At 39.1% G+C, this 25,677-nt stretch overlaps 1 protein-coding gene across 3 annotated transcripts in view; it reads left to right on the top strand.

The window, feature by feature from the left end:
* Nucleotides 1-25,677, top strand: part of LOC119142668 (E3 SUMO-protein ligase RanBP2-like) — a 34,964-nt gene that overhangs the window by 7,785 nt on the left and 1,502 nt on the right. Inside the window, exons 8-29 of one of the 3 annotated variants that reach the window (XM_037375837.1) lie at nt 657-747; nt 1,633-1,842; nt 2,348-2,526; nt 2,620-2,795; nt 3,096-3,219; nt 3,572-3,733; nt 3,993-4,130; nt 4,221-4,367; nt 4,838-5,014; nt 5,101-5,181; nt 5,653-5,791; nt 5,965-6,062; nt 6,645-11,232; nt 12,252-12,329; nt 16,657-16,821; nt 18,238-18,330; nt 19,221-19,417; nt 22,333-22,561; nt 23,142-23,240; nt 23,409-23,551; nt 24,386-24,659; nt 24,807-25,141. In XM_037375837.1, the coding sequence (XP_037231734.1) occupies nt 657-747; nt 1,633-1,842; nt 2,348-2,526; nt 2,620-2,795; nt 3,096-3,219; nt 3,572-3,733; nt 3,993-4,130; nt 4,221-4,367; nt 4,838-5,014; nt 5,101-5,181; nt 5,653-5,791; nt 5,965-6,062; nt 6,645-11,232; nt 12,252-12,329; nt 16,657-16,821; nt 18,238-18,330; nt 19,221-19,417; nt 22,333-22,561; nt 23,142-23,240; nt 23,409-23,551; nt 24,386-24,659; nt 24,807-25,141 (7,923 nt within the window). Of the gene's footprint in view, nt 1-656; nt 748-1,632; nt 1,843-2,347; nt 2,527-2,619; nt 2,796-3,095; nt 3,220-3,571; nt 3,734-3,992; nt 4,131-4,220; nt 4,368-4,837; nt 5,015-5,100; nt 5,182-5,652; nt 5,792-5,964; nt 6,063-6,644; nt 11,233-12,251; nt 12,330-16,653; nt 16,822-18,237; nt 18,331-19,220; nt 19,418-22,332; nt 22,562-23,141; nt 23,241-23,408; nt 23,552-24,385; nt 24,660-24,806; nt 25,142-25,677 lie in introns of all 3 variants that reach the window. The other 2 variants (XM_037375839.1, XM_037375838.1) reach the window with 2 other exon arrangements.

Below are 25,677 nucleotides of genomic sequence, written 5' to 3'. Positions count from 1 at the left end.
TGAAATGTTCTTGCTGTACGTGTGTTGAACTCCTGTATTGCTGAGATGAACTAGTGTTTGTGTGCCTAAGGAGAGACTCCCTCCTCATGTGCCAAAACCCTACTCTTCCACAGTTCTTTAAAAGGTTTCAAATGACATGTGTAGGGTAAAAGTGTCTTTGCATGTTTCACTTGTCAGAGTAACCTGACTCTTAAATGTTAGTGACTTTATTTTCTACACTATATTCCGTTTTAATACCACTGAACACATGTTAGGAATTAGGCTTATTGCTGTAGGGGGAAAAGGGGATGAACTGAATAGTTCCCATATATTTGTTGTGTACACAGCAAAGCTAAGAAATCAGGTTTAATTCTTTGCCTTGTGAAGTAAAATTGGTTGTGCTGTTTATGCCACCGCTTACCTTCCAGATGTTACTTGCTATTCTGTGCACCTAATGTTACTTAAAATAGCTATAACTGCCCACCTCAGAGTTTTGAGTGGGTTCCCTGCTCCCTCACCGGTCCCCAGATATGTGACATATAGTACCTTCAGAATGCATTATGTATTTTTTTCTTTAGTTTTCCTAATGCTAAAAAGCTTTTCCTAATTCTTAAAACTAGTTTAAAAAATCTGCTTTTATTGTGAAAAAGCTGTAACAATTTTCTCCTTCCTTACAGGTTCCTAAACCAAAGTCAAAACTAATAAAGGGGGATCAAACTGGACAAGATGTGCTAGAAATGTTGGCCTGTGATCGAAAAAGCCAGTCTGGTAATAAAAATAGCTACCTAGTTTCATTTTTAGTGTTATGGATAGTTACTTTAAAGGCTAAGTTGTCTGTGAACACATTCATTATTTTGAAATGTAACGTTAACACTTCAGTATGCAACAAAACCTTCCAGATTCCAACTACATATGTAGAAATAAAACAGTAGTTTGATCCTAGCACCTGAAGGGTTTTTACTCATCTTTAGCATGCTAGTAGAGCATGTTCTTTTTTTTTTTTGTTTTGTTTTTTTTTGTTGTTGGGTTGTTTGTTTTTTCAAGCGTGGGGGTGTGTTTTCCTAGGTTTTGGTTCTCCAGCACACTAAGATAGAATTAACTTTTATGGTCTTTTAATCTACTGGAAATGTCTTCTGTCTGCTGATACTATTTTGCAAGTATTGTTAGCCCCAAGAGGAAAAGGAAGTATTACTGTTTCCCTGTCTCTTCCATCCTCTTACTTGTTCATCAGCTTTGCTCTTTTTGCTATGCTATAGACAGTTTTTCAGTCTACAAATTCTTGCAGGGCCTTGTCTGGTGTGTTCCTTTGTTATCATCATCAGGTTCAATTGTTTCAGAACAGATTTTGGTAAGACTTCTGTTGGTATGAACAGCTACTTATTATAAGGACAGTTGGAATGCCCCTAGAATAATAATAGTAAGATGGCTTTCTTTTCCTGAAGAACTGGATTTACAAATGCCTTGGGATTGTTGTCACTAAAAGCTTGGAAAGCTTATGTGCTGAAACACTGACCTAATTACAGGGAGAACATAACAATCTACATTTCATAAAGGGAAATCCTGATTTCCACCCAGACTTCAGTAGCAAGAAAATCCAGTGTATCAAATACTAATGTTCACTGCCTTACGTGAAGTAATGTTTTTGTTTTCTAGGTCATATGCTCCTGAACTTAAGCCATGGCAAGCAGGACTTTTTTAAAGAGATTGTGGAATCATTTGCAAACAAGAGTGGTTCATTTACGTTGTTTGATAGCCTGTTTGAGAGTGGAGCTTCTAGAGAGAGATCTTTTATCGGCACGGATGATATTGGAAATGTCAGTGTACAAGCACCAGTGCAAACGGAACTTAATAAATACGATATTGGTAAGAGAGCTTACTTTCTAAAACACAACATAATTCTCTGTTCCAGAAACTTTTATGAATACTTCATATTGCAACAAGAGACAAATACCTGGAATAGCTGTGCAAAGTTGCCCTAATGTCCTGGGCAAGACTTAGACTTATTGCAAAGTAAAGTGCTTCTTGAATAATTCCTTAAAGATTTTAAAGTAGTAAATGGATTTGATAAAAATAGTTGCCTATTGGACTGAATATGGTGAGGACAGAAGTGAAAGGAAATGTGAGTTGCCCCCTCAGAGGCTTAAGAGGTTGATGGCTTGAACACTCAAGATGAGCTGGCCACTTAATATATTTGGCTAATTTGAAGTTTGAAATCTTTCATAAGTGAATGGAATCTTGATGCTCATTGCTCTGCACAGTGTCTTTGGCTGCTCTGACAGAACGAAATGTGAAACCCAGCTTTGATCGGATACAAGTCTTGCAGTCATGTTGGAAGGTGACATCTGCACCCAACTTTGTTTTTGCATAGGTGCTGTTCGAATGCACAATGGCAGTCTTCAGCACCTTGTGTGGCTTGGCTTGCAGTGGAACTCTATGTCAGTCTTACCACCAATGCGCAAATGGTTAAAACAGCTTTTTCACTTGCCCCAAGAAACATCAAGACTTGAGACAGATGCTCCCGAATCCATTTGCCTGTTGGACCTTGAAGTAAGTAAACTTTGCAAGTTCTTAAACATACTACACAATTGAAGTTTTTTTATATATTTAATACCTTTTATTTATTTATTTTTACAAAAACAGGTATTCCTACTTGGTGTGGTATTCACTAGCAACTTACAATTGCAAGAGAAGTTCAATTCTCACTCTGGTGCACATCAGCCTCAATTTTTACCATTGCCAGTGTGCAAACAGCTCTATACCGAAAAGCAAAGATCCTGGTGGGATGCTGTTCGTACTCTTATTCAGAGAAAAGCAATGTAAGGCTTTTTCAGTTTGGAAATGTTTGACCAAACAGCTAGGCAGCAGTTTGAACTGGTCCCAATAGATTCTTGTATAATGAAATTTATGTTTTGACACGTTTTGGACATTGAAGCTTTGTTGTAGTAGGGACTTCTAAAATTAGAATTCTAAAAGTAGAATTTTCATTTCTAACAATGTATTTCTAAACTAGAGGCAAGTTAGGACTAAAACTGTGGGCTGTATTTATCAAGAAAATGGCATGTGAACAGATGAAAAATAGAGAATACTAATTGAGGAATGTTTCTTTTGATACTCAGACCGGGAACAGCAGCAAAACTGAGACTTATTGTACAGCATGGAATAAGTACTCTGCGAACACTGGAGAAGCATGGCCTTCAACCTGCCTTAATTATACACTGGGCAAAAAGCCTGCAAAAAACAGTAAGCTCGTTTTATTCTTATGTATGTAGAAGCTCAGGTATTTTTATCTTATTTTCCAGCTATAAACAGACAGGGATGGGGGTGGATATGTGGCAATCAGATGAGAATGTATTATTGAGAACTGCTTTTTATTTTGTCAGGTAAGTTAGTTGCTCTAGTCACTCTGTAAAGTACTCTGTCTTGAACTGAAGCATTATTTTCTAGCTTAGTGTTACTTAGTTCTTGAGATAAACCGTGGGGGATTTGTCGTGTCAGGTGTTGGAGAAGCACTCTTGAAATTTTTCAAGACGATTAGCATTTTGACTTGAATTTGTTGAAATAACATGTGCTTGTATGCCCTCTTCTTCACCAGGGCATTAGCCTTAACTCTTTCTATGACCAGAAGGAATACATTGGACGAAGTGTTTACTACTGGAAGAAAGTTTTGCCTGTGCTGGAAACTATCAAAAAGAAGAGGAGTATTCCTGAACCTATTGATCCTCTCTTCAAACACTTCCATAGTGTAGACATTCAGGTACAGATCAATTAAGCCAAGGCCGAAATAAGAGGAGGTCTATGTCAAAAACTTACGTAGCTGTGGGATTCTTCTCTGTGTTGTACAACTCTGTTGTTACTACAAAACTTTAACACTATCTATATGATTGGGAGGCACTGAACCACCCTGAGTACCAACTTTGTTTAAAACGTATTTTCTTTGTGTACGTAGGAAAAAAAAAACGAGGACCATTGTCATTCTGTTGTTAGGTGTGAGTTGTCTTTCGCTTTCTTTGTAGGCCTTTCAGGTTGCAGCATATGAAGAAGAGGCACATATAGCATTTGCAATGTTGGATGCAGTTGATGGCAAAACTGATGATGCTTTATTAGCATTTGAAGCTATTAAGAATGTGGTTTCATACTGGAATCTTGCTGTGGTAAGTTCATGAGTTTGATTACCCTGAAATGCTTTGCTTTATTCAGTTGTCTTCTGATAGATCCTAACTAATCTGTATCCTGTTCTTTAGATCTTCCAAAGAAAGGCAGAAGAGATTGAAAATGATGCCATGCTGCCAGAAGAGCAAGAAGAACACAAAACCTATCTTCTTAAAAGCAAGCATTATCTAATGAAGATCATTGAGGAAGGCTCCTCAGACACCTCAGTAACTGAGAAAGTAATTCAGTCTTGCTTTAAAAACTGGTTTTAAAGAGATGCAGTGGTTTTGGTTACTCTTTCAAAACTGCACATGTTAGCTTTTTTAGGCCAGTCTTTGCATTAAGGCAAGTTAAACTTATTTTTTGCTCAAGATAAATAACCTGCTTAATACTGGTCGATTGATAAACTGGGTAACTTCTGTAACCTACCAGATCATGCAGTATTCAGGCTACTCTGCATGAAAGCTTTAATGTAAGCAAATAGCTTTTGCCCCTAGCTTTTTATAGAGGTCAGTAGTTTGAAAAAATGGAATTCATGTTTGTATGAATTGTTTCCTTACACTAATCTTAACAGATTTAGAGCTTTGCTGAAAAAACAGCATTTGTGTAATGATAGCCTTGTGAATTGTTCAGCCAGAATTCTGAATGTAGTCAGTCTTGCTCTGAGGGAGAACTGCAATCATGACTAATGTTTCAAATAACTTCCTAGCTGCCAGTGTCTATTGAAACTGTAAGGGAAATGCTAGATACAGTGATCCAGGAACTTGGTGAGAATGGTGAAGATGGAAGTCCTGCCTTCAGAAATGGTGTGTCTGTAGATTCAGAGATGAAACATTCCGCTCCATCACCAACTAAGTTCTCTCTTTCACCATCTAAGAACTACAAGGTATATTAGCCAGCTGTTATTTCAGGGAATTATTATATTTAAAGAAAAACTCAAAAGATTCAGTTAACTTTTTTTCCCTCCCCTAGTTTTCTCCTAAAACTCCTCAGTGGGCAGAAGATCACAGGTCTATACTTCAAATGATCTGTCAGCAAGTGGAAGCTTTAAAGGTAAACAATTCTGTTCATCGTATTCAGTGAAGAACAGTTGGCCTTTTACTTCTGGTGAGAATTTAGGGATAATAGCATGGGCTGACTTACAGTTCCTAGACTATTACTGAAATCAGTGGAATTAACTTCTGTAAACGCCTTCCTAAACTGAGTGCAAGAGTAAATGTTTTTGTTTAAAAACTCTTATTTGGGACTTGGGCAGGGATGCAGAGGCAACCTGTCTTAAGGACTGTGTGCAGAAAGAGTTCCACTTTCATCATCTTGGTTCTCATCCCTTGGCTCTGTTTTTACTTGTGGATTTAGAACGCAATCTTAGTACCTTGTACTGCATGGGCAGATCTTGCATGATCTGGCAAGTACCTCTTAATTTTTTAAATTTGTTTTCCTAAGCTTGAATCATTCCTTATGTGTTCTTCTACAAATACCTATGTAAAATATACTCTATGCTCTCAGTGTACACTGTCTTCACAGAATGAAATGCAAGAAATGAAACTTAATAATTCCAACTTAAATGTGTCATCTCATCGGTGGCCTGCTGAAAGTTACGGAACAGATACAATGTCAGAGGGATATCAGAGAGCACAGAATCTTCATGAAGCTCCATTAACAGGTAAGTTGCTGCTGAATTTTTATCTAAATGCTTAGCTAAACCAAGTAAGACTTCTGAAAACAATGCAGAGATGTTGTAATGATTCACAACTAAAAACTGATTGCCTGGGAGAGTCCATTCAATAAAACAACAACAAAAATCAAGTATAAATTTTCCCTGCTGTTCCGTTTTAGTTGCTACCACTGGCCCGTCTGTTTACTACAGCCAGTCGCCTGCCTATAACTCTCAGTATCTTCTCAGAACTACTGCAACCAATGTAACGCCAACAAAGGTGAGAACAAATCTGTCTACTTAAGTTACTTCCAATGACTTACTGAAAATGACTGCTTTTGATTCTGTATGCAGTTGCATGTAGTTGCAGTTCTGTTTAGAATATTTGGTAAACTTGGACTGTTAGGGATAAACTAATGTGATTATAATTTATAATGTGATAGTAATTGATCTTTCTGCCTGATTTTTGGGATGTAGAGTTTGGGAGGAAAAGCCAGCAAAATGTCTGCAATACATTAGTACATGTCCCTACAGAGCAAGGATGAGTAGTGCTTAATTGTTTCCCTCCCCCCCCAGCAAATTAGTACGGCAAAAGAGAATGTGGTTTTCAAGCTTTTTTTCATAAAAGAACAAACCCACTCATCTTGTGGCCCTTTTTCAATGCTTGTTTTCAGATGCCCTTCCAGATTTAAACTAATCTGTTCAAACTACGTTAAAATTAGTTTGGATTTAAACTGGTATGGAAGCATGACCTGCTTTTAAGAGTATATGTTATGTGGGCTTCAGCGCAGTAAGACTTTGTCTTCCACATCTTATGATATGTCATAATAAGCAAAGAAATCGTTCTCTGCTTTTTCTTTAGGCTCCTGTTTATGGCGTGAACAGACTTGCACCTCAGCAACATATATATGCTTATCAACAACCAATGCATACACCACCTCTGCAAAACACTTCTGCTTGTATGTTTTCCCAAGAAATATATGGCACACCTCTGCGTTTTGATTCTCCTGCTACTGGACTCATTTCTCCGCGTGGGGGTGATGATTATTACAACTACAGCGTTCCACAGGCAAGCACAAATCCACCATTACCTGAACCAGGCTATTTCACAAAGCCTTCAGTCGCTCCACCAACTTTAAAGCCTGCAGAATCAAAGGTGATAGAATTTTCAAAATCTAAATTCAGCCAGCCAGGAACAGCAGAAGGATCAAAAACATCCCTGCCAACACCAGCACAGTCAAGCCAGTCAACAACTTTTAAATTCAATACTAACTTCAAGTCTAATGATGGAGACTTCACCTTTTCTTCTCTTCAAGTTGCAATGCAGCCTCCTAATGCAGGTTTTAATAGTAGCGAAAGCCTCTTGGGTCTTCTGACATCTGATAATAAATCTTTACAGGATGATAGATACATTGAACAAAAACCAATTAACGATCACACAGGCAGTCAAAGAAATATCTTCAGTTTTGGCAATAAACATATTTCAGGCATCTCTTTTAAAGAAGGCATGGGACAAAATGCACACAAAAACCTGGCTTTTGAGAAGAGTGATATGTTTAGTGTCCAAGAACCAAGCAAGCTTGTATTTGTGACTTCAAATTCGGATTTGGCCAATAGAAGTCATGAAACAGAGGGAGGAAGCACCCATGGTGGAGATGAGGATGATGATGGTCCTCATTTTGATCCTGTGGTGCCACTCCCTGACAAGATTGAAGTAAAGACAGGTGAGGAAGATGAAGAGGAGTTCTTCTGCAACAGAGCTAAGCTTTTCCGTTTTGATGCAGAATCTAAAGAATGGAAGGAAAGGGGTATTGGAAATGTAAAAATACTGAAACATAAAGTATCTGGGAAATTTCGTCTCTTAATGAGACGGGACCAAGTGCTGAAGATTTGTGCAAATCACTACATAAATACAGATATGAAATTAACTCCAAATGCTGGATCAGATAAGTCATTTGTGTGGCATGCTTTAGATTATGCAGATGAGTTGCCAAAACCAGAACAGCTTGCAATTAGATTTAAGACACCTGAGGAAGCAATGCTTTTCAAAAATAAGTTTGAGGAGTCACAGAGTATTTTAAAAACCTTGGGATCAAATGTTGACACATCTGTGACTCAGAACAGTGGGACTGCAAGAGAAACGACAAATCAGGACATCAAGGAGCCTAGCAAATCTGTTTCTGGGACCCTGAGCTTTGGCTTTCAGTTCCCGAAAGATGGGGTGAGCAGTGAATCTGATGGCAAAGGCAACCTTACAGCTACATCAACTGCATCTGGCCCTACTACTTTTTCATTTGGAAAGGAAGCCCCACAAACCTATTCTTCTGGTGGTTTTGCACAACATCTCTTGAAGAAAGATCAATGGGAGTGTAAAGTATGTTTAGTTCCAAATGAAGCTACTGCAAAGAATTGTGTATCATGTCAAAGTCCAAATTCAGATAAGTGGGAAACACATGGCACCCCATTACCTGACTCTGCTGCGAGTTTCAAAGCCAGTGGTAACACTGTGCAGGACAAATTTGGATCTGCTTTTGCTAAAAAGGAAGGTCAATGGGACTGCAGCGTCTGTTCAGTGAGAAATGAACCCACTGCCTCCAAGTGTAGTGCTTGCCAGAATCCAAACAAAACTAGTACAGCGGTATCTGGTCAACAAAGTTCCTCTAAATTTGGCCAAGCAATTGCTGCAAAGGCTATTCAAAATGACTTGGGAACTGCTTTTTCTAAAAAAGAAGGTCAGTGGGACTGCTCTGTATGCCTAGTCCAGAATGAAGCAAAGGATGTCAACTGTCGTTCTTGTCAGAATCCTAACTCTCAAAGTCAACCAAATGTGCCTACATCTACTGTTCAGGCATCCCCTGCTCCCAGGTTTGGCTCCATTGGTGATGCAAGTAAGCCACAGAAAAATGAATTTGAAGGGCTTTTTGCTAAAAAGGAAGGGCAGTGGGATTGTAATACTTGTCTGATGGGGAATGAAGGTTCTTCGCCAGCCTGCATAGCTCTCCAAACACCAAATCCAGCTGGTAAGCCTGTGAGTGATGCTGCATCAGCTCCTACTTTTGGCTTCAAAAGTAAATTATCTGAACCTGCTGCAGGACAGTTGGGAACAGGCTTTAAGTGTAATTTCTCAGAAAAGGGCTTTAAGTTTGGTCATGAGCCAGGCAAGATGCCATCATTTACATTTCGCATTCCTTCTGATACTGAAGCTAAGTCTGCAAAGGAAGGATTTAGCTTTCCAGTGCTTGCAAGCGGATTTAAATTTGGAATACAGGAGTCTAGTAAAAATACCACCAAGAAAGATGAACCATCCAAAGAATGTACGACTGGCTTCTCAAAAAGTGTTGATGAAAAAGACAAAAAGGAACCTCCTTCAGATAGCAGAATTACATTCCAATTTCAAGAAACAGCTAACAAGGAGAAAGGTGACTTTGTTTTTGGGCAAAACAGCAGCACTTTTACTTTTGCTGAGCTTGCAAAAAGTACTCCTGGGGAAGGCTTTCAATTTGGTAAGAAAGATCCTAACTTCAAAGGCTTTTCAGGTGCAGGTGAAAAGCTGTTCTCTTCACAGGATTCTAAAACAGATCACAAAGCAAACACATCTGCTGACCTTGGTGAGAAGGATGATGATGTATATAAGACAGAGGACAGTGATGATATCCATTTTGAACCTATAGTTCAAATGCCTGAAAAAGTAGAACCATTTACAGGAGAGGAAGATGAGAAAGTGCTATACTCCCAAAGAGTAAAGTTGTTCAGGTTCGATCCAGAAACAAGTCAGTGGAAAGAACGTGGGGTGGGCAACTTGAAGATTCTTAAAAATGAAGTTAACGGCAAAGTAAGAATATTAATGCGGCGTGAGCAGGTACTGAAGGTCTGTGCAAACCACTGGATAACAACAACAATGAACTTGAAACAGCTGTCTGGCTCAGACAAGGCATGGATGTGGATGGCCAATGACTTCTCTGATGGTGATGCAAAGTTGGAACATCTGGCAGCAAAATTCAAGACACCAGAGCAGGCTGAGGAGTTCAAACAGAAGTTTGAAGAATGTCAGAGACTACTACTAGATATACCACTGCAGACACCTCATAAACTTGTTGATACAGGTAGGACAGCTCAACTTATACAGAAAGCAGAAGAAATGAAGTGTGATTTAAAAGATCTCAAAACATTTCTGACAGATGACAAAACCAAACTGTCAGAAGAGGAACATGTAACCTCTGGTTGTGCCAGCAGTACTTCTGATGTGGTTATAAAGCCACATGCTGAAAGTACTGGGCCTACTCTGGAATGGGATAACTATGACTTGCGTGAAGAAGCGTTGGATGATAGTGTAAGTAGTTCTGTATATGCATCTCCTCTTGCAAGTAGCCCTGTAAGGAAAAACCTTTTTAGATTCGGAGAGTCTACAACAGGTTTTAGTTTCAGCTTTAAATCTGCCTTGAGCCCATCCAAATCTCCTGCCAAACAGAACCAGAGTAGAACATCAGTAGGCACAGATGAAGATTCTGATGTGACTCAAGAAGAGGAGAGAGATGGGCAGTACTTTGAACCTGTGGTACCTCTGCCTGATCTCGTGGAAGTGACCAGTGGTGAGGAAAATGAGCAAGTTGTCTTCAGTCACAGAGCTAAACTCTACAGATATGATAAAGATGCTAATCAGTGGAAAGAGAGAGGTATTGGGGATATCAAGATATTGCAGAACTATGACAACAAACAAGTGCGCATAGTAATGAGAAGGGACCAGGTACTAAAACTCTGTGCCAATCACAGAATAACACCAGATATGAATATGCAACAAATGAAAGGATCTGATAGAGCATGGGTATGGACTGCGTGTGACTTTGCAGATGGGGAAAGGAAAGTAGAACTTCTAGCTGTGCGATTCAAGCTGCAAGATGTGGCAGACTCATTTAAGCAAATTTTTGATGAAGCAAAGCATGCCCAAGAGAGAGAGACACTGATAACGCCTCTCTCTTCCCGTAACAACACGCCGAAGGAATCTCCGTGTGGTAAAAATGCTGTAGCCGTATTAGAAGAAACTACCAGAGAAAGAACTGACCTCAGCCATGGTGATGATACTTCTGATTTAGCTGTAGAGGTTGCAGAGGTGTCAAACACTTCTGAAACGCCAACAAAAACAGTGGTTTCTCCTCCAAAGTTTGTATTTGGATCTGAATCTGTCAAGAGCATTTTCAGTAATGAAAAGACAAAGACATTCACGTTCGGAAATACTTCAGCCACTGGTTCTCTGTTTGGCTTCAGCTTTAATCCTCCCAGAAAGAGTGAAGACCATATTCCACCGTCTCGGAACACAGCACAGAAAGAACTGATCTCTGAACCACCAAAAAGCTTTAGTGCTCCTCAGATGCCTTTAGGCAGCAAGGTAAACAACTTGCCAACTTCAACACAAGGTGGACCCTGTAACTTCTCATTTAGAATTGTGGAAAAAGGTGAGTGTCAATTGAACTAGTAATCTATTCAACCACACAGCTTAGTAAGCAGTCATCTCTATGCTGTTGGTTACTCTTTGTTGTCTTAATAATACATAGTTTCTTTCAGTTCCAGTGCAGGTACCCACATCTTTACAAGTTTGTGAGACTTTTAACTAAATGAGTGAATTTTAAGTCATAATTAAATGAAAGTGTGTGATGCAGAATGGAGTTTTGTTGATTAGTGAGAAAGGGGAATTTCAGGTAGAACTGTAACTCTGAAGTCCTGTACCTGAATCTCAGACTTAACTGCTTAAAGGAGGGATGGATTCACTTTGAAGACTTAAATAGGTAGTTGAATTGGTAGTGTCTGTACCTGGGCCTTTGAGTGGTAAAGTGTGAGAGCAGCAAACATATGCTTTGGCTAAAGTTTGAATTACCAGATTGAACAGATGGGTATTCTAAAACTACTCTCTGTACATATGTTTAAAGTCTTGATTACTGGCCTCTGCAATTTCAGGTGTGTAGCTTAAATAACATCAGGTGTTAGTCTCTTTCCTTAGCTTGAAAAGAGATCATCTGATTATATACCTCAGTTACACAGTTTCTGACACTCACTGAAAGAGATGCACTTGCAGAAATTGTTGCTGCAACATGACCACTATAATGTGCCGCAGTGTCTTTGTGAGAAGAATGGGATTTGCTAGTGTTTTAATGGTAGAGTACTTCTCTTTGAAGGCTTCGTGTGCTGCTTCCCATCAGTGTGAGACTGTTTAATCAGATTATAGTTCTTAATTTCCATGCTAATCTCAGAGTTATGAAGATGTACTGTCTGTGTATTAACTGAAGCATAGTAAGTGATGTGGCGGAAGATGAGAGCTGCAGTCTAATCACATGTGTTGGATAAGCTGTGTAGGATTAACAGGTTAAATTTCCTACTGTGAAATACAACTATGGAATGTTTCCAGAACTAGATAAGTCTGGTTTACCCTTTTAAAATTCCATGTAAACACTTACATCCAAATAATTTATTTTTTTAGGATTTAATTTTAGCCTTTTTAAATCTAATCCAATGGCCTTTTGGACAAGCACATCTTCCTTGCAACCTGATAGTAAAGGTATTTACATACTGCACTGAATGTTTGATAAAAAACACTTTAGCAGGCATGGACAGTAACCCAACTGTGTCAGAGCAGTTGGCTCAGTAATCCTTGTAATTAACATGCATGCTGAAGAAGAGTATTTAAAGTTCTGTGTCTGACTACTGTATTTGGCCTGTTGGAGAATGTCTGTAGCCCTTAGTATTTTAATATGAACTAGCATAATGGGTGACCCTGTTTAAGCTTTTGGCTTGTTTGCCTTATTTTCTGAGGGTATCTGCCTTGCACTGCTCCGTCACGGTTTTGCTCAACATGCACACTGGATTTTTAAAATTCCCGTTTTCTGAAGAAATTTAGCTCTTTTATTTTTAGAGACTACATCTCTTAGCGACTTGATGTCTTGCACTTTAATGAAGTACACTTGAGGATCTTAAGACAGGTTATCCAGTAGAAGGCTTGAATGTATTTAGCCTCCCTTGGAAATAATTAATTCAGTTTCTCTATTATCATTATGTTAACTACTACACTTTTAAAAACAAGAAGCGCACAGAAATGAGAAAGCCAACTCCTTACTACTGCTCCTGTGTATATCTCTCATGTGTAATGTGAAGTCCACCTTAGCTGGTCAGAAAACTTTTGCGATTTATGTTCAGAACCTCTAATCAAAACTGTTACAGTTTATAGTTTGATTGTCTGTCATTGTAAGATATTATTAATGGTGCTTCTTGCAAGTATGCTTACTGTATACTCAACTTACACAGTTCAACAGCAATTTAACTTTAAAAAGCAAATTTTTCTGGTCTGCGCAAGACAGTTGTCTAATACTAGTGTCTTACATTGTTTAAAAATGCCAAAATATCATTCCAGACACCATTTTCCCAAAACTGTATTTCTAGAGAAGCTGTTCTTATTTAAACACTGAACTCCTATTTTGTTTATATGATCTGAAGTCAGCTGTTCTGTGTTTTTAGGTATCCCTGTGCATGCAGTTTATTAACGATTCAGTTTTATTTTCATCATTTGATGTTCATAATGTGAAGTGATAAAGCATTCTGCTCCAGTGCATATATGCAAGAACTTTTGCTAACTCACACTGATCCTGGTTTTATATTGGGAGGGTGTGAGGGCAAACTGTGCTTCACTTCTACTTTTCTGACAGTTAGGGTATGATTATATACTTAGTGATTCATTTACAGTTGCTAATGATTTACAGTGTAGCTTTTTGGTAGCTTTGTTTTGAGCTTTGACTTAATAGCATATGACTCTGAGAAGTCCTTTCTAAATTGGGTTTTCAAGCATACCCAATGCAAATATAATCTGAGGCTTCCCCCTGGGGAATGTCTTTTGGGGAGCAGCTTCTGAGTTGTGCTGGAGTAACATTCAAAAGACGTTCAGCCTCATAGTAGTTCTGCACCTCCATGCAAAAGTACTTAAGTTTTTCTCAGGTCAGGTCATGAGCTTTTTGTAAGTTCTTTCCAAGTTTGAATCAGAGTTATGTCAGTGGCATGTTACTGTATCAGTTACATGCATTATCATTTAAATTCTGGTGGTTTTCTCTTATATCAGTCAATATCTTCTGGATGTATGTGTGAGGAGAAAAAATGACCGGTACTGTAACTAGCTAGATATTTAGGCTACCTGGTCTTAATGTCAGTTGAAACAAAAAGAAAAATACAATACAGCAGTGATAAGAACTGTTGTGCATCGTATTGTTCTTTATTTTGGTTGTTCCATATACTAATAATGTTTCGTTTGGGTTTTTCCCTTGAGTTGAAAGTTCTATTAATTACAAACCAAACAGTCTTTTAAGAATGTTGTACCTATGCATGCTCATTGTTTTCATGGCTGCCTGTGAAGATATATTTAAGCTGTTTTGCAGCGTTAATGAGTAACAAAAGTTAACTTTTTGTCAGGAGGCTGAGTAGAAACTGACTGAACTGAACCAGTGAACATCTTGTTCAGTCTTAATATTCTGAGGGCAAATACATGTTGTAATCTTAATCTGTGTTGAACCCTTCTGTCACTTTGGATGTTTGGAACACTAGAATCTTAATCCAGTGTTTCATAGATCATCTTCATGGAGAACTTTATGGGTTAATCTGAAGCAATTTCTTAATGTGTTTCTCTTACTGCTACTTTGCACAAAGGCTACTGAGCCTGCACAAAGAGCCTGCATGATAACGCTTTTGGAATGCTGTCTGTTGAATAGATGGACTGTTACATCTGTTGCTGGGTTCTTCTAGCTAGCTTTATAGTGCTCAGATTAAAGGAAGCCCACACTTTTACCATCTACCTGACTAACTTTAGAAGGAATTTTATCTTTTTTGAAAATTCTCTAATCTAAGGAAAGCTGATTTTTGCTGTAACCTTTAATGGCTGCAAGACTAAATAAATACTCCACACTTAAACCTCTGTGGTGAATTTGGTGCAGACTTACACAGTCGAATTGAGACACTTGCTTAACTGATCTGAGAGAATAAAACACGTGCTAATATGCAGGATACTTGCATATATTCATAACACAGTACTAGTTGTACTCCTAATTCTTTAATCAGCTGGAATTAGTGAGTTTTTTGCATTAAATTCTGAGAAAATACATGAAAACATCTGTAGCCTGCCGTCTTGATATGAACTTAGAAATCTACTATTCAAGAACTTTATTCTACATTTACTTTATACAGGCTCAGAAGAGCTATTGCGATCTAAAATGTGAGTGAAAAGCATTACTTTACAGGAGTGTATGTGCTGGTAATGAGTTTGAGCTACACTCTGGTGTATAAATGCCTGATGTGATTAAATTGTAATCAAAAGGAGTGTCAGCTGCGGCAAAGGTTGGGGAGGGAACACTTGGAAAAAACACTTTAAATTTAAACTAGTACTTTGGATTTTGTTTGTAGTCTATTTTTATTTATATTGTTCTTTATCTACTGGAAGATACTAGTGGGAAGAATGCTTTTAAAAAGCGGATTTATTTTAGTGTCAGTTGTGTCAGAGGATCTAGGGGCATTCTATAAATATTCCACTTCCACCCTTGTCTCCTCTTGCAATCATGCATATCAAATTGCACGAGCAGGAAAACTGGTGTTCCTCAGGAAATGAGTAATAGTCTGGTTGCTAGCTGAAGATTTAGGTTCACACTGACTGCACTGTGCCACAAACTTATCAAATATTTTCTAATGAACAGAACAGTGAGGTTTTGGGAGCACCCTTCAAATTTTCCTGACTAGTTTAACTCAGACCTGGAAAACATTAACAAATAGGTTGACCTACTAAAGCTATCAAATTGATTTTAGAAACAGCTGTTGGGTTGCTACTGATTCACTTATGGGGTAATTCTTATATATGGTTAACAAATCAGTTTCTTACACTTTTACCTCCAAACTCCCCCTCTCGAAGCAACACTAAAACCCAAAAAAAAAAAACCCACGCTGAACAATACATGCTTAAACTGGTATATTCTCCCTCTTTGTTTCCATTCTTCATAATGAACTCAAATCTTTGTTTTCAAAGCTGTCTGCTTGTTCTTATAGCTCTATGTTTTTCTGCAGTTTGCTCTAGGCTGTGCTTTCAGCTTTAACCTTTGATTATGCACTGGTTTTTTCAATACAAGTGGAATGGACACCTTAATGTTGAAACAGAGAGGAGAAAAAGCTATATAATAAAATTGATAGTGTTATTTGTCCTTGTTGGAAAAGCTAGTTAAATAGACTGAAAGCAATATTTTTTTTTTTGTTCTTCAACAAGATGGAACTAAAAATTATTTTGTAACAATAAAAGTTTCAGCAACAGCTGTTAACGGTAAATTGAGATTAGCTATCAAAAAGTTCAAATTTCCTGTAGGTAATCTGAAGTAATTTCTATTCAGTTGATATTGAATATTGTCTAGAACTTAAAGCACTTTTAAGCAATGGAATATGACATGTTGCTGTAGACTACTTTTTCTTCTTTCAGGCCTGAAGTTTGTCACTCTACCTCTAGAAGAACACCTCTGTCCCTCTTCTTTGTAGCTGTACTTTGTTTGACATGAGGACTGAATTAAATAATCGTTACAACAATATAAAGATGCAGGGTTGCTTCTGTTCTGATACTTGAATTCCAAAGGCAGTGGAATAGGATGTTGTTGCACATGCAGCTTAGAATTTCTTAAATTTTAACAGGATGTTCTGTCCTAGCATCCTTTAACTTTGATTGTTTTTTGTGGATCAGCACAAAATGCAGGCTCCAAATGTATTTCTAACTGCCTTAGAATTAACTTGGTTCTGTAATAATAGCAGTGTGTTAATGTTATTCCCTGTTCTGAAATTACTCAGTTTTAATGGTCTGTTCAATTTCTGTAAAAAAGCAGAGAAGACAACGATGTCAAAAGACTATCTTCCATCTGATGAGGTTATAATAGTTTACGAGTTAATGCCTACCCCTGAACAGAAGGCTCTCGCTGGCTTTCTCAAGCTACCTTCAACATTCTTCTGTTACAAGAATAAGCCTGGATATGTGAGTGACGAGGATGACGGTAAGGAGTGCCAAAATTGATCTTTGTGTTGCCTTTTTGTGGGGAAAGGGTGTAACACACCATACTTGTGCAGCCCCATCTCAAGCACTGTGTGCAATTTTGGGTGCCTTGGTGTAATAAGGACGTCAGACTATTAAGAGTGTGTCCAGGGGAGGGTGACCAACTTGGTGAAACGCCTTGAAGGCCAGACTTAGAAGGAGGGGCTGAGGTCACTTGGTGTGTTCAGCTTGGAGAAGAGAAGGCTGAGGGGCGTCCTCATTGCAGTCTGCAACTTCCTCAAGGGGGGCAGCGGAGGAGGAGGCGGTGCTGATGATCTCTGTCTGGTGACCAGTGACAGGACATGAGGGAATAGAATGAAGCTGCATCAGGGGAAGTTAAGATTGGACATCAGGGAAAGGCCCTTCACCGAGAGTGTGGACAGTCACTGGAACAGACTTCTCAGGGAAGTGATCCTGGCACCAAATCTGTCACAGTTCAAGGGGCATCTGGACAACATCATATAGTTTACTTTTATGTAGTCCTGTAAGGAGTAGAGCACTGGACTCTGATCCTTATGAGTCCTTTCTAACTTGAAATATTCTGTGATTCTTTGGATACTGTCAGAACCATTAGACACTCAAATATTTTTGTTTGGACTGATGGGAAATAATCCTGTTACCTTCCTTATGGCCAGGGATGTACACTCCTTTCTTTGAGACAGAACAGTACAACGGAGGTCCAGGAATGACTAGAGGGAATTTGTATTGGTGTCTTATGGGTGTTGCCGCTCACATTGCCGATGCAATTGGTTAATCGGATATTTGAGCAAGAGGTTTACTTCTATAGCTATTTTTAGAGACAAATACAAGGCAGCCTTTATCAAAAAAGGAGCATTCTAAGGTTCACTAGATGCTAGACTAATGGCTTATTTTTCCTCTAAAACTAATTCCTGACACTAAAACTGCACATATTCTATATCAAATCTTACTGGATGCAACTACATTACTCCTCATTTATTCAGCAGCAGAGCTGTTAAATTGAAGTTCTGAAGCATTGCATTCAATAGAAAATGTGAGAAGGCAAGCCCCCTCCCACAAACATCTGAGCTTGCTAGCTTATATAAAAAAGATCTTCAGTCTTCTTCCCAGTTCTGTTTAGTGGTACTCGTAATCAACATGACTCAATAAGAAATGTGTTTTCTGAAAACAAAACCTGTGCCGTATATCTGCAACAGTCTAGGCTGAGAAAAGTGTCAATAGCACACTGAAACACATGTATGCAAAATAGGAAGTGAAAGCTTACGTGCTGATCTGTGGAACTTTTAAAACCTAAGCAAAGATTACTAATACTTGCTATGTTTATGAGTCTGAAGGGCTTAGCAGACTTCTCTGTACTTAAGCATAAGTTCTCAAGTATCCCTTATTTCCTCTATTTAAGATGAAGACTACGAAACAGCTGTTAAGAAACTTAATGGGAAATTGTATCCCAGTGATTCAGAAAAGAAAAAGAAATTGCAAGATCCTGTAAAAGGTATGTCTTAAAACACAGTGCTTAAAACTTCTTATATATTGAAATACAAGCTTTAAAACTGAAGGATGTGGGGCACTGCAACTAATTTTGTTTCCTGAGAGAGTTTTTAGAAGCAATGATGCTGAGCATCTCAAAGTAAATCTTTAAGTGTAGTATGTTGAACTGTTAGTTAGCAGTAAAGTGGTACCTGAATGAGAAATGTACATTTCAGGTGGCCTCTAAACAAAAACATTCAAGTGTCTTCCTACCTTGAGCCCCTTTTGAATATGATGAATTCAGCTTGCCTTGATACTGTCCAAGACATAAGTTGTTTACATCTGTGAATGCTTGCTACTTGTGCAGATAGTAGGTTTAAAATAAGCTTATGAGTTAATATTGTTCAATTAAAAATTGGTCTTTATACTAAAAATACAGGTATATTTTGTAGAAGAGTGAATTTGCTGCTTATGTTTGTCAGCTTTGGCTTGTGCCTCAGTTCAGTGCTGTATAACTGAAGATTTGGATAGATACTTCTAGAAGTGAAGTTTGGGGGGGGGAGGGGGTTGAGGATGTGTGCTAGAAAAGAAGGTATGTATTGAGCCGTCTGAAATGTGAACAAATGTGGAAAGAAGCTATTGCAGTGGCAGCTGCAAGATTGAAGTTTTAATCATTTCATGGAAATTCCCTGATAGCAATAGAAAACAAAGTATGATGAATTTCCAATTCTGGTTCACCCCAAGTGGAGTTAAGTTAGTTGGTCTGCATTTCCACTGTTTAAACAATAATACTATTTGAAAAACTCCTAAGTCTTACTTCAGGTTAGTTTGGCTATCTTTTATAATGTAGGTGCCAAAAATTACTTCAGTATTTAGCTGCCTTCCCAACTAGTTTCCACTTAAATTTCTTTGCAGTGGGCATCACTGGAAAAAGTGAAGTCAACAGTGAAAGAGAATGTGCTGCTACTGAGGAAAAGAAACCAACTCCTGAGGAGAAGGCTGAAACAGCAGCTCTCCAGGTTCCTTCTACATCTGTCGGTGGTGTCAGCAGTGACACTAAGGATAACAGTCCAGAAGACTTTCAGACAAAAGTTAAGATTCAAGAAAGGAAAGTAAGAACTAAACTTTTCCTAAACTAGTTGTCATTAAACTTGTGTGATTACTTCATATACATGTGAGACTTAACATATTTTTTTCACCTTGTGAGAACTAAAACATCCAGTGGGGAAAAAATATTTGACTCTTGTGGTTGTGCCTCATACCTTTGCCAACTGAAATGGAAGCTTAGGCCTTAAGTTCCTCAGGAAGGGAAAGGAGGTACAGCTGTTCTCATAAATTATACACTGCTTTGGCTAGTAAAATCTTATGTGTCTCTCCCTGGCCTGCCCCCCCCCCCCCCCCCCCCCCCCGATTTGCTTTCAGGAAATAATAGTGGGGGGTTTTTTGAAAGCATACTACTACAAAGATACTTCAGTCTCTTGTCTTTGCATGTTAAGCATAATGAACTTCAGAAAGCTTGCAACAACAATTTTTCTTGGTATACTTTTTTCTAAAATGACTGTTAGTCTCCTGAGGAAGTAGTTTGCATACTAGGCTCTTCTGGCTTTACTGTGGCATATGAAGGCATGGACTCGGGTTGTGGTGCAACCAGAGACACTTCATTGTACAGAGAAGCTCATATTTGTATCTCTGAGCCCAGATACAAATTCCAGCTCTATGTAAAATCAGGCTCAGGGTAGAAACCATTCATGCAGTTACATATCACTACAAGCATGCAGACGCGTATTTGCTACTGATAACTATGTTTATCTTACTCTCCTTCACAATACCCACGTGTTCTCATTTCTTGCCAGGTCAGACATTCTCCATCCACCTCTCATATATCTCTTTTCAGACATTCTCCATCCCCCTCTCTCTTATCTCCCATCAGTAATGGTCAGACATTCTCCATACTCCTCTCACATATTCCTCTTCAGACATTCTCTATCCTCCTCTCCCACAGCTTACTACTTTGCTTTTGGTTTGTTAATTGTGACAAGGCAAAGGTTGTGTGTAGCTGGGTGACCGTGACCTGATTTATGTTATGGTCAACTAAACACTGAATACAGGAAAAAAAAAAAGGCATGGGAGACATAAGACAAACATCAATAAGGTGGTTAAGGCAATTATAATAAATCCTGCAATACTTTTGATCTACAGCCTAAAGTTTCCCAGCCGTGAGAAGAGACCAAAGACATCCCACCCCTGGCTCTGCTGCCAATCTTTGTTAAAGACTTTTAAGTTTTGTAAGATTTTGTGAATTGATTCAGAGTGGTCACTCAGATTCACGTAATACATCTCATCAAAGTCTTCACACCCATGTCCCTGTGCTAACAATAAAAAAATCAATAGCAGCTTGGTTCTGTAGCGATGCACAATGGACAGGGTTGACATCAACTAATAAGCCAGAAAGAGTAGCGTTTGTAGTATTACTTTCTTCAGCAAGCTAGCAGCCTAATTTACTAAGCAAGTTAAGAGCATGTACTATTCCTACAGAAGAGATTAGAGAAGCAAAAATGTGTTGCGCTGCATTCCAGAACTCGAGAGTTACAGGCTGCTGTGAGGTCTGCATTAGAAACATTTGACAGGTGGTGGGGTTGTGATTTTGCAAGGGCTGCAATGCCCGCTTGCAATCTTCATTGGCATTATCGTAGCTAGTTGTTTTAAACGGAACCCTTGAGCTTCCTCTCCATGCTTGACTTGTTGTTGCAAAATATTCTGAAGCCAATCAATAAAGTTAGTATATGACTCTTTAGGACCCTGCAGGACTGGCAGATGACTCACTGGACTCATACCCAGACTTCAGTGTCTTCGGGACTACCTTAATAGCTACCTCCTTAATTTGCAAATAGGCGTCCCTGTGATACCTTGCCTGAGTCATGGAAGCGGCATAATAATTTTTGCCAGCCAACTGCTCATAGTTAACAGCAATTCCCTGATTAAGGTTTTCAATCAAGGCCATTAGACATAGCTCACAAAAATCAGATAACTACATCATATACTGCGTTGGACTTAGTGCCATACAAAGCAATGACTTTGAGTCACGCAGTGTGAGTGTGTAAGACTCTACCATCACTTCAAGAAGGGATATAGCAAATGTACTATGAATACCCCCTTCCTGCACTGCTTTTCTTAACTCTTAACAGCCTTATATTGCACAGGCTGCCACTCTGGAGGCTGATTTGGCCAATACAATACTGGACATGCCACAGCAACTCCCAAATCCCCTTGCTTGTGCTTCCCACTTGCATTCCCGCCACCAATCCCCCGGACCCCCTTTCACCTTCCCCAAAAATACAGTCAACCCATTGCAGGGAGGAAAAAGGTCTAGTTCCTTTTCTGGATCTGTGGGACCTGGAACAAAAGGTTTATCAGTGTCAATGCATTGTCTGAGCTGTCCTGTTTCCGCACTTGGTCCTGTGTTGTGAGGATTGCTGCAGTCGGCGACAGGAGCTTTGGGGGCAGAGGAGGTACAAACAGGGTCAGTGCAATCATTGACAGTATGTTGAGAAGAGTGGTGCTGTCAATGGAATTTACATCCTCCCCTGGTTTAGCACTGTAAGTAGAATTAGTCCACGCTTGGTGAAGAGTAGTCAGAATTTGCTACCAAGGTGCTAAATGCATTCCTGCTGCTGAGTCCCCCCCTGCAGCAGCATCATACAATCGTCTGCTGACTGCTTGCCAGGCAGGAATTTGCAAAGTGCCATCAGGTGGAAAGTCCGGCACTTTGTCACGGATCCATTCTAACAGTCACTAGCTGCAAACCTGTCTAGTTGCTACTAGATAACCATGTTTGTCTTTCTTGCTCTTCTTCACAATACCCACCTGTTCTCTCATCTCCTGCCAGGTCAGACATTCTCCATCCTCCTCTCTATCTCCCATCAGTAATGGTCAGACATTCTCCATACTTCTCTCACACATTCCTCTTCAGACATTCTCTATCCTCCTCTCCCACAGCTTACTACTTTGCTTTTTGTATTGATCTCAGGAGGATGACAGTACAAGCTCAACTGACTTAGTTTGTACCAGTAAGGAAGAAGTACCTTGCCCACCAGCTGGTGAGGTGACAGTATTTGTCCAGTCAGCTACCAACAATGAAGAACCAGATTCCACTATGGAAACTGTGCATGTATCGCAAGCTTCATCAGGAGCCGATGACAAACCTGTAGACTTATCAAGTAAAAAAAATGATTCGGACTGTTCAGAGTCAACACAAGGTAAGGTCAGGGGTATGTTCTGATGGGTGTGTGAGGTGGCTTTTTGGTGGTTGGATTTTTGTTTAGGTTTCTTTTTCTTTTTTTTTTTGATAGGAAGCTAAGTATGCTTTTCTGTAGATTGGTTTATCTAATGTAGTAGCCTTGGAGAGAAGTAGTACCAACACTGAATTAGAAGCATAAGTACCAATCTAGTAGAAACATGACTGGGGATTAAAATAATTATATACATCAAATTCTGCTGTGTGCAGATAGCGCTACTGCAGAGCAATGCTAGTGGCTGTTACATAATTTATATATGATGTACTTTCTCTCATTAGTTCACTGTTAAATAGCGCGTGAATACTTACTAGTTCTGTGGATCTGCACAGAAGTAGCATACTGAAACAATCTCACACAGTCTTGAGCCTTTTTCTTAAATGATATCGTTGTGACAAGTGTTATGTAAACTTTAAATTTATTGGAAGGCAAAAATACCACAGATACTTCCCAGTTTATTCTTGTGAATATATAATATTAAATGCGTTTTCTTTAAGAAAGGCAGAGAAAAAAAAACCTTTGACTTTCCTCTCTTATTTGATAGAAAACAGAATCATCTCATTTGGTTTCGGCAATACTGCAGGCTTGTCGTTTGCAGATCTGGCTTCCAAAAGCTCTGGAGACTTTGCTTTTGGCTCAAAAGGTGGGTTAAACTAGTCTCTGAGACAGGCACTCAGCTGGACTTCTTGATACAGTATACCTTTTATGCACCAAATTTCTATTGATCCATCAGTTAACACCAGTTTTCTGTAAGTTCTTGTCGGGAAGAAGAAACTACACAAAGTTTGAAATGTAACTGTCTTAATTGTAGATGAAAACTTCAAATGGGCAAATACAGGAGCAGCTGTGTTTGGAGAGACAGCCCATAAAGTAGATGAAGATGAAGGTGGTAGTGATGATGAGGTGGTACATAGCGATGATATCCACTTTGAGCCAATTGTGTCCTTACCAGAGGTAAGGTGACTTCTAGATGATAAACCAACACTAATATAAGCATGTCTGCTAACACAGCAAGTTTTTAAAAAATGCTTATTGCAACTTCCGTGATTTTTCTTTGTTCTCTTATTTGCTGTTTCCCTCCTTCAGTCTCATTTCTCTCTCCACAAAGAGTTGTTGGTTACCTACTTTTCCAGTTCTCGCAAGTGTTTCTTATCTTTGGAAGATAACGTTAGCTAAAGGAGGTTAGAGGCCAGTAATATGCATACATAAAGTGAGGAGGAGATACGGCTGTCATGTGGCCTCAGTTTGTTATACTCGGTGTTCATTCTGTTCAAGTGCAAATATCAAGTTCTTTAACAATGTTCAAAAGGTAATGCCTGAAATGGTAACAGTACTGTATCTTCGCTTCTCATTTTGCACATCATTCAGCAAACCTGCACCTTTCCTGGGAAACTTGCCAGAACACTTGGTGCTTTGGGTTTTCTGTTGTTTTTTGGGGGGTTTATTTTTAAGAAATAACATGCATGTACAAAACCCATTGAAAAATAAACAAAAAACCCACTCCCAACACAAAACAGGAACAAATACCTACCAAAACGATACGCAGCATGGTGAAGTAGTATTGCAATACTATAATTAATCTCAAACAGTGGAATTTCTTGGGCTCTTAAATTATGGAAAGGTTAGATGTTTTACTCGTTTTGGTGTGTGGCGAATATGATGTTGGAGAAAGGAATACACTGAATAAATTTCCATTGTAATAGGTCAGAATCGTAAGTGTATGTAATACTTAATATCATTGATGACAGCAGTTCTTTGGGAAATCACAGGTACTCTGCTGTTTTTTAGGTGGAGGTAAAATCTGGAGAAGAAGACGAAGAAATTCTCTTCAAAGAGAGGGCAAAACTTTACAGATGGGACAGAGATGCTACTCAGTGGAAGGAGCGTGGTGTTGGAGAGATAAAGATCCTCTTCCATACACAGAAGAAATACTACAGAGTCCTAATGAGAAGAGACCAAGTTCTTAAGGTCTGTGCAAACCACGTCATCACCAAGGAAATGAACTTAGTGCCCTCTGATACATCCAACAATGCTTTAATTTGGACAGCCACAGATTATGCTGGTGAGTTTGTCAGGTGGTTTTTGTTTTTCGAAGTGGTCTGTAGTTTCTGTGGCTTTGGTTTTTCCCTGGAGATTGTAAGATGAAAGTTATTTGTCTCTGACTATACTTAACAGAACTAAAGAAACCTGTTCTTGGATTTATTTTCAGATGGTGAAGTAAAAGTAGAGCAGCTTGCAGTCAGATTTAAAAGCCAAGAAATGGCTAACTCTTTCAAGAGGAGGTTTGAAGAATGCCAGCTAAGCTTGTCAGAGTTACAGAAGGGACACTTATCTCTGGCAGCAGGACTGTCAAAGGACACCAACCCCATTGTGTATTTTGAAGTTTCTGCTGATGATGAACCTTTAGGACACATAACCATGGAACTATTTTCAAATATTGTCCCTCGAACTGCTGAAAATTTCAGGGCCCTGTGCACAGGAGAGAAAGGATTTGGATTCAAGAACTCCTGCTTTCACAGAATAGTCACTGACTTTGTGTGTCAGGTAAGTATAACAGGAAGGCTCTTAATTGAGAGAATGAGATGCATCTTGACTAACAATGGCAATTAAAAGAATCACTTATACAGGATAGCACGTTCTTACTGGCAGCATGAATCTGGTGTGCGAGATACGCTCATCTGTCCCTTCCAGGCATCTGCCTTCCTGCCATTTCAGGAGATGAGAAATGGTACAAGCAGCACATGCTGCCCTAAGCTAAATGCTTTTTACCTGTGTCTGCCAGCTGCCTGATGCTGTAGTGTTACCTAGCACTGACATGTTAGTGTGGAAGAAAGAAGAGAGAGAGGGATCTCCTCTTAAAATGGACAAGGGGCCTGTTGCTGAACAGAAACTCAAGGGACAGTAAGGGTTCCCAAAACTACCATTCAGCCTCCTCTCTCTATGGAGAGGAACTTCTGTATGCTGACCTGCTAGTAACACATATTTCCAGGCTTCTCTTATATAACCAACTTCCTTACATGCTGCACTAATGTTCCTGCATGTTACTACATCCCTGAAGATGAGGTACAACCCTCTACAAA

This window comes from Falco rusticolus, chromosome 2 (genome assembly GCF_015220075.1).
Source record: "Falco rusticolus isolate bFalRus1 chromosome 2, bFalRus1.pri, whole genome shotgun sequence".
Classification (NCBI taxonomy): Eukaryota; Metazoa; Chordata; class Aves; order Falconiformes; family Falconidae; genus Falco; species Falco rusticolus.
Note: the sequence above shows the minus strand (reverse complement) of the source record. Positions and strands in the feature narration are given on the sequence as shown.